This window comes from Malania oleifera, chromosome 10 (genome assembly GCF_029873635.1).
Source record: "Malania oleifera isolate guangnan ecotype guangnan chromosome 10, ASM2987363v1, whole genome shotgun sequence".
Taxonomy (NCBI): domain Eukaryota; kingdom Viridiplantae; phylum Streptophyta; class Magnoliopsida; order Santalales; family Ximeniaceae; genus Malania; species Malania oleifera.
In genome coordinates this window covers 12807471-12816709 of record NC_080426.1, presented here as the reverse complement: position 1 = coordinate 12816709, position 9239 = coordinate 12807471, and the positions used below count along the sequence as shown (strand labels likewise).

General features: G+C 31.9%; 1 protein-coding gene across 1 annotated transcript; it reads right to left on the bottom strand.

The window, feature by feature from the left end:
- Nucleotides 1-4369: 4369 nt before the first annotated feature.
- On the bottom strand, nucleotides 4370-6819 carry LOC131167091 (probable RNA-binding protein ARP1). The gene is made up of 6 exons (XM_058125891.1): nucleotides 6295-6819; nucleotides 5997-6165; nucleotides 5764-5899; nucleotides 5644-5686; nucleotides 5300-5555; nucleotides 4370-4644 (listed from the first exon to the last, which is right to left on the bottom strand). Exons 1-6 carry the CDS (start codon nucleotides 6535-6537, stop codon nucleotides 4619-4621), a joined length of 873 nt encoding a protein of 290 aa, XP_057981874.1. The 5' UTR covers nucleotides 6538-6819; the 3' UTR covers nucleotides 4370-4618.
- Nucleotides 6820-9239: the final 2420 nt, after the last annotated feature.

Below are 9239 nucleotides of genomic sequence, written 5' to 3'. Positions count from 1 at the left end.
CATTGCTCCACTCAACTTTCTTTCTCTATCACACAACTTCCATTATGCCGCACACAACGCGCATAGCTTCTGCACTCTTTGCACACACTGAACTCTTTGTTCTTGCCACCCACACAACCACGCACAATTTCTCACATATTGACCCACACACAATTACACACACACATCTCCTTTATAGCCATTAAAGGGGGTGTAATTCAAAGGTGGTTGGATGAAAATCAACCAGGGTGGGCTAGGTAGGTGAAGGGTTGGTGGCCATTGGTCTCCAATGTCAGAAGTGGCTGATTGGTGCGGCTGCCGATGACTCCACATTCTGCCTCTCAATAGTGTAGAAATAAGTGAACTCATCTATGATAATTTTGACTGCTAGAGTATAGATTTTTAGGATTGATTTGAGTGACTTTAATATGGTAACTGAATATTGCCTGAATCTCATCAAATTGCATGTTTTTGAATATGATTTTTTGAAATACGACAATTTCACAAGTTGCATGTCTCAAATTCATCCATTATGACAACTTTTAGTATAACATTAAATATCTTATACTCCAACATTATAGTTTAAATTTGAAGTAAATTCCCTTAAAACGGTAAACCAATGTGCAAAACATTTCAAAAAACATGAACTAGACCACCACATTCTAATGGCAAATTTGGTGACTCCTTTGAGAAATCTTAGGGCCTATTTAATGTCATTGCTATTTTCCATTTTCTGTTTCTCTTTCTCTGTAGTAAAAAAATAGATTGCAAAACGTGTTTATTTATATTGTTAGTTTTCTATTTCTATTGTCAGTTTTCAACCGTTTGCAAAAAAATTGAAAATTAGATTTTATAATTTTCAGTTATTTTAACAATCTATTGTCAGAAATTCTAATATTCAGAATAGTTTTTTTATTTATTAAACTATTCATTTTATACATATTTAAATTAAAATCTAAATTAAATGATAAAGCCAATTCCAAAATAGTAATCCTATTTTTCAATTGTAATGTCAAATAAAAATTTTATTGTAAAGTAAATTTTGAAAGTAGAACAATTAAGTAAGACAATTATAATAAAGTTTGTTTTTATTTTAATGCATATTACTTATAATTTTATTATTTTAATTATATTTAATAATATTTTGATTTAAAGATGAAAATAAATATTTTTTTTTAAATTTATATTAGTTTTATAAATATTAACTAAGCAAATTGTTAGTTTTTAATTTTTATTTTTTTTATTTTTTAAATTTTGACAGCAATACCTAACGGTTCCTCTACCTCGTAAACTTAGTGCCATATTCTATTACTTAAGTTTGCAGAGTAAGAAAAGAAGAGAAACCATCACTCACTCACTCACAGTATTTTCCTTCTTCTCTAAGTAATCACTCTCTACCTCTCACTTTCTTATCAATTAAGTTGTCAGCTGACTTAATTCAACCACCGCATGAATTTAGGCTTGAAAACAATGAATACAAATTTTCATTTGTTATTCTATATTTCTTTATTTGTCAAACATTATTAAAATAAAAGTAAAGAAAAATCCAATGTTAATAGGATATAATTATTTTTTTATTTAATATAAATTTTATTTTTAAGAAAAACAATCCTTTATTTTTATTTTTATTTATTTTATAATATTTTTAATGGCAATGATGATAAATGCAGAAGTGATAAATGCGAGTTGAGGCCAACTTGACGACATTTTGGGGGAGATCAGCCGACGAGATCTTCAGGTTTTGGTTCTCCACCACTCATAACCCAATCCTTGAATTTTCCCACTGCCTTCCAAATCCAAACTAAATCGGTCATTTGTGCATTTTGTTTTATGTGTCAATTTCTTGTTGACCGTATCTACTTAAAAACACGGTTTTCCTCTGTTTAAGTAATTAATTGTTTTTTATTTTATTATTTTCATAATTACAACGTGGGATAGTCGGTGGAGGACGGTTTGTCCATTCATTAATTTAATATATATAATTTTGGATCTTCGTAATTAATTTTCTAATTTTCATCCACTGATTAAGGCGCAATATCCAATAACGTGTGTAAGTCATGTTTTTTAGCCCCCCCAAAAAAAAACTTTTAATGTCTCAATCCGAGCATAGAATAATTTGCTTATAAATTTTATCCTATTTTTCGCACCGGTAAAGGTTGTGTATACTTTTAATTTATGATGACAGAGAGATTAATATTTACATCGAGTGTGAGGGAGGGGTGTGCATTCATAAACTTAGGGTTGGCTTTTGGTGGTGCCGCGGTGGTATGCATCAGCTCTTTTCTCTATCGGAAAAGAAAGCTATTGATATGCCACATTGAATACGATGATATCCATATATAAAAAATTAAGTTGATATTTTGTATGACGATAATATGCATGTAAGTTTATTTGTCCTTTTAAAAAAAATAAAATTATATCCTACATCAATCGGGAGAATTATGGCCTTAGAATTTGGATTAAACTGATCGATTCAATTGGATTTCACCGAAAATAGTCACGAGGCTGGTTTAGTTAGCCTCTTGAAAATAAAAATAATGCATATAAGTGTTGATTTAGTCAACTTGATTTAAACCAATCTAAACTAGGAATTTGAGAGAAATTAAAGGTCCTACCTACCACTAAACTTAATTTAATTTTCGTATTTATTTATTGGCTAAACGCATATACACACTAATATAAGATTAAGACGGATATAATGTTAGTGTGTGCTTTAATTTTTTTTTTTTGGGTTTAAAACTAAAACTGATATAAAACATTTTAAAGAATATTTTACACAAAAAAAAAAAAAAAAAAGTAGTTCGAATTTTATCTAACTCGTTATTAGTGATTATTTTTGCCTTTAATTGGCTAAATACTTTTTACCTCAAAGTAACATCATATGAAATGGGTGTAATAGTATTCTTGTAATAATATTATTATATGTATATGTATATAATATTATACATTGAAAATAAATAATAAACAATAAATATTATTATTATATCTTAATATCACTTAGGCGGCCTACTCATCCAATATAACCTAATGACTTCTAATTGGTCTAAATTCATTAGAGAATTTGTGTTATTATATATATATATATATATATATATATATATATTAATTGTATTTATTGATAAGATATATTAGATCCATCATATATTTAGATCCACGTCATCCTTATGTGTTAATTACATTAACATTATGTTCTCTTTAAAATATATAGTAAGACCGCCAAGATTAAATTACATTAAAAATAGAAAAGGCAAGTGACTATCAATTGCGTAAATGAAAGTAACTTTCCACATGTATCAAAACTTCCATATATGTTAAAATTCTACAAAAGAAGGTCTTGAGGTTGAACAAAGAATTAAAAATGATGTATTTTAATTAAAAATTGAAATAAAAAATATATTATTAAGAATAAAAGATACTGAAGTTTCAAGAATTTTAAGAATTTTTCATAAAATTTGTTAAAAAAACACAAAATTCCTATTGTATTTTATAAAAAGATAATTTTTTTTTTTTTAAGGAAAACTAAAGAGAAATTTGTGACATTTTTGAACCTCAAGTAAGGTTTTTGACATTTTTGAGATTTCAGGGAAGGTGAGTATCTTTTACTCTATTATTAATCGTATATTAATAATACTAGAGACATTCTCATTGTGACTAAAGTAGCCTCGAGAATATAGCTGTAACTTTGGAAATGTGAGAAGTCTTATAACTATGTCAATATTTAAGTTGAGGGAGTGTAATTATGCAACATTAAACTTAAGAGTGAGTCCATCCCATGTTATAGGGATTTTAATTTGATTCGATAAATTAAATTAAGAGTATTGCTATACTTATTGATTACATATCACACTTTTTTTTATTTATTGTTTTAAATATTGTACCATATAATATCCACAAAGTAATGAGTAAATAAAAGAATGACATATAGAAAGTAGACACATTTTTTGTTAAAATTAGTTTGGAAGGGATGGTTACAAAAATAATTTTTAACATCTTGCTAATAATTCTAAATCTTAAATGTGGGTGTTATGTAGCTTTCACGGATATACATATATATATTTCAAAAATTTTATTCTTATAAACCCTTATATCTCAAGAGAAATCGTAACTAGATGTAGGGTCATGTGTGAATTTAATACCGGATTCTACATCTTACTTATATCTTATCGGAATTTCTCTAAAATAGACTAATACTTGCCTATACATTTTTGGCGAAGGTTTCACTCCTATAACTTGTATGGAAAAAGACGAACATGCCTTATACTATAGTTGATAGACCAGCTGGACTTTTATTTTATTTTATTTTATTTTTTTAAAATTTAATTTATCAATTTATTATTTTACAAATTAAATTAAGTTAATTTCTCCAACACAAATAATGTAAGAGGCAGAATGAAACAAAAGAGAATGAATGAATCTTAATTAATATCAGCATAATATGAATAATACTAAAATAAAAAATAAAAGAAACAAAAAATGGGAAAGAGGTAAATGCATCCATGCACGCATCCCCTTCTCCCTCTCCCCTGCATCTATTATTCCCCCCTTTTCTTTTTTTTCTTTTTTCTTCCAAAAAAAAAAAACAGAGTCGGTTGCCACCGCTTCTTCCAGCTTTTGCCTGCGCCCATTTACTAAACTGCCCCTATTCCACAGCCAAGCATACCGTCCCTGCAATTGCATTTACATACACCACCATTTCACCTTCATTAATTAATTAATTCCAACACTGTCAAATTTGCCACTTATCCAATTTTATTCCTAAATTGATAAATAACATCATTAAAAATGGAACAAAATTAAATTCTTCTACCCTCAGCCTCACTTGTTCTTCAGTTATTTTTTTTATTTATTTTCCTACTATTTTGTATTTTAGGGTTTAGAACATTTAAATTGAGCGTGTGAATTTAAATAAAATTTAATATAAAATTTTGTAAATGAAAACACAAATTTCAAGTCTTACATTGAATTTGATAAAATGCAATTCAAATTTATATTTAAATTTAACTAACATCTAAAATAATTCAAACCACACAAATTCAAATATAAATCATACACTTTCACCACTTCAACACAATCTTTAAGTTCCATTTGTATCAAAATTTTGTTTGAAGAATAAAATTAAAATAAAAATAAAAATAAAATTTACTCTGACTAGAAATTCTTTAAAATCAAGATTCAATAATGTGTAAAGTGAATTTTTCATTGATTTGTTACTCCTATTATTTTATTTATTATAACCAAACGTGAAAACAGGAGATTCCTTTCCCTTCATATTTTCATATTTATTTATTATACAATTGTATTTCTGCACCTATCTATCTACCTGTGGTAGGAGCAGCCATTGACGCGGGCTTTGAGATGAGGGGTGGGGCCGCCGCCATTGGGCCCGCTGTACTTGGTGGGAAGATGTGGGCCGGAAGGCCCATGGCCTGTGCTTGGTGATGGAAATGGTAGAGCGGGTACATGGGCATCAATGCGTTCGCACCCATCATAGCTTGCCCCGTCCCCGGGTACACTGCCGAGTAATGCCCCCCATTCATGTAAGATCCCCCCGTCGTGTAGCCAAGTTTCTGTGCACCCTTTAATTAACAAAAAAAATTAATGATCAGTTCACTCTTCACCGTCTGATTCTAAGACTTTTGCGATCAAGAGGTTGGACGGACTTACGTGATTGTAATTCATATCGGTTGCAACGTAGGTCGGGGAGTACCTGAAAACATGAGAAATTATAAGGTGAGTCTCGGCGTACGGTGATGCATCAAGAAGATGGAGGAAAGCGGACAATACCCGTAGAAAGGAACGGCGTGATGCGGCTGATGATGATGATAGGGGGAAGGGGGCGTCCCAGCCGCCGCGTAGTACCACTGCACGTGATTGGCAGGGGCGGGCGACGCAGATCTCCGTCCAACTCCCACATTAGACCCTTCACGAATTAACAGAGAATCCCTGGTAAGTAAGACCCCGCCAAATTGCCATAGTTACGAAAATGCCACGGGAAGAACTTTGAACGCGCGTTTTACCTGGGTGAGGATGAGGGTGGGGGTGGGGGGCCGGCGGGGCGGAGGTGGGCGGCGGCCTAGAGCGGCGGGCGCCGAGAGAGGCGAGATTGCAGTTGGCACGGCGGCCGTTGATGACGGGCGTGGGGTCCTCGCAGGCCTTCTTCGCCGCCTCCGCATCCTTGAAAGTCACCTGTAAATCAAATCAAATTCGAAAACGCAAAACAGCCGCGCACGGCGCACATAAGCAAACGCGAAACGAAATGGTGCCGGAGAAGTAATATTGAATCATGCATGAGAGTGAGTGAAGATAGAAGCGTACGAAGCCGTAGCCCTTGGAACGGCCGGAGAGCTTGTCGGAGATGATGACGGCTTCGAGGATGTCTCCGTATTTGTGGAAGTGGTCGCGGAGGGCCTCCTTGGGGGTCTCCCAAGCCAGTCCTCCCACAAACACCTTCGTCAAGCTCGTGTCTCCAAACTGATTCATAATCCCCATGCTGCTGCTGTTGCTGTTGTTGTTATTAATGCTGCTAAGGTAGTTGTTGTTGCTGCTGCCGATGCTCATTCTATTTATCCCAAAAGAACAGCGAATCAAAGCTAGCTAAGGTAATTAACAGATTGATGCTTTGCTGTGTCGACCTTATGGTCATATGAGACCATGGATGGGCTTGGGGGGGGGGGGGGGGGGGGGGGGGGAGAGGGTTTTGATGGTGGAGAGAGAGAGAGAGAGAGAGAGAGAGAAGCGGGTATAAATTAGAAAAGGAGGCTGATGAGGGGGAGATCAAAATTAATAAAATATAAATAATGAAAAACTAAAAAACACAGAGAGACAGAGAGACAGAGGAGCAGACAGATCGACTGTGGCCAGCGGTGAAAGAAGTAGAGAGAGTGTGCGTGAATGTGGTGGGAGTGGGGGTGGGAATGGGATCATGAGTCCACGCGCATTCCAGCTGTGCCCCGGAATTTTTACGCGTTTATCTTTTTCACTCCCTTGGAATTTTTTAGAATGTTATAATAATAATAATAATAATAATAATAATAGTACTATTATTTTTTATGAGCTAGTGAGTACAAATATGTAGTGGCATACCAACATGGAGAGAGAGTAGGATCCCATTGTTGTACTCATTCTTGAGCTGTCACATGGACAGTGTACAATAGCAAGTAAATAGAATTTCTCGCTTAATTAAGAGTAAATAGACTTAAGAGTAAATATAGGAAAATATTTATATTTCATCACTTATATATTTTTTACCCCGCTAAGAAAAATTTGTAGGAGTGTACATGTAACGAGAGATGAAAGGAGAAATCCATTTTAGGTCTATGATCTCATGGACACGTAAACTTTCATAATTTTGGTAATAATAATTTGGATTTCTTTAACTCTTTTTTTTGAGTAGATGACTAACTAAAATATCAAAATATCCTATATTAATATGGAATAAAATTTATATTGGTCATAATAATAATTTAATGACAAATTTTTCGTCAAAATTAAAAGTCTACATGGGATTTGGATTACGCAACAAAATATAATCTATTTACTATTTCATGTTTTTTATTTTTTATTTTAATTTTATTATAATATAAATATAACCCCGTTGTCACACAAAATCATAATTTTTTTAAGATTATGTTTGAGGACATGGATTTTTATGCATTTAATTCAAATTTGATGAATTTCCATGAAATTTATTATGATTTTGCAATACGTGCATTTCATCTTTTTTTTTTTTATTAATTAGAAGTCCTTATTAGGCTTAAATGACACAACGGGAGATAACTCATTTTTCATATCATATCCTTTCCTATCCCTTACAAGATTCAAATTCAAAATGGCTAGTAAAACTGAAATTTTATTCACTATAATGCCTTCAAACAATAATATTTTGTTACTTTTTTTTTAAATCACAAGCAAAGTGTGTGTAATAGACTAGTTATGGAGAAGGAATAATAGTAAGGTAGAAATTTTTTTTTTGTTTTTGGTACAACATAATTGAAAATGCGAGACAAACGAGAGATTATACTCGTTGAGTATTAAATAATTTTGCATACGGCCAATTATTTGCTCACACATAGACGCAGGTGATGAAGTGCACAGTGCGCTCACATGGCTGTTGTTGACTTTCTACCACATGGACCGTCATTAAGCAAACTACGCAAGGCCAAAGGGCCCACCCTTCATGCGATTGGTGCAGTATATAAATAGAAATGTAAAAATTGTATGTATGTTATGTAAATCCCTTCATATATAACTTGCAACAAATATAAAAAATGAGTTATACTTGGTAATTAATTTTTTTTAAAATATACAGTATAAATATGAAATGAGTTATTAATTAAAAAAATATAATGATATTATTTTCAATTCAAATGTTTTGAATTTAATTATTTGAGAGATTAAACATGTACTTATGCAGGTCGTGGAAGTAATTGTTTTTCTAATTATGTCTAGTCGGGTTGGCTCAAGTGGTTAGGCGTGATTTGTGACTTTGGTAACTCTAAGGTCATGGGTTCAATTCCCCCTTAAGAGTTTATCCTGATGAATTACTAAGGGTGCATTAATGGACGGGTAGCTTTTACCCTACTGGGTTTGGTATGACACCATAGTGTCCAAAGTAGCGCGATGGTGGCTGAAGTTCCCGAGTTATCAAAAAAGAAAAAAATTGTTTTGCTCATTTTTTCAAAAGTAGTTAATTAATTTATAATTGAATTATATTAAAAATTATAATTAAAAAATTATAAAAAGAGAATGATGTTTTTTGCTCCAAAAAAAAAAAACAGACTGGCAGTCAACGGATGCATAGTTGCAATATGCATATAATTACTACATGCTAATCTTTAATTTAATAAGGTAAGTTACATGGAGAATAATGCAATCACGGATAGAAAATAATAAAACAATGTGATTAATTAGTCCAAAATTGATGTGGACAAACTGAATTCTTATTGGACGGGAGCATGCAAATATGTGCTCAAAATCAAACTTCTACATATCTAATAATTAAAGTGAAATGAGGATTTAGATTTGATAATATACATCTAATCATTATCAATTTCACAATTAAATCGCCAATTTTGACTTAAATATTCCAAAATTCTACTCAGCATCACCAAAAATTAAATTTAATTATAAAATGTGTTTAGTTTTATTTTATGTTTTCATTTTTATCGGGTGAAAAAAAATTATAAAATATGTGTTTATTTATGTTATTAATTTCATGTTTTCGTTGTTAGTTTTCAGTTATTTGCGAAATAATTAAAAAT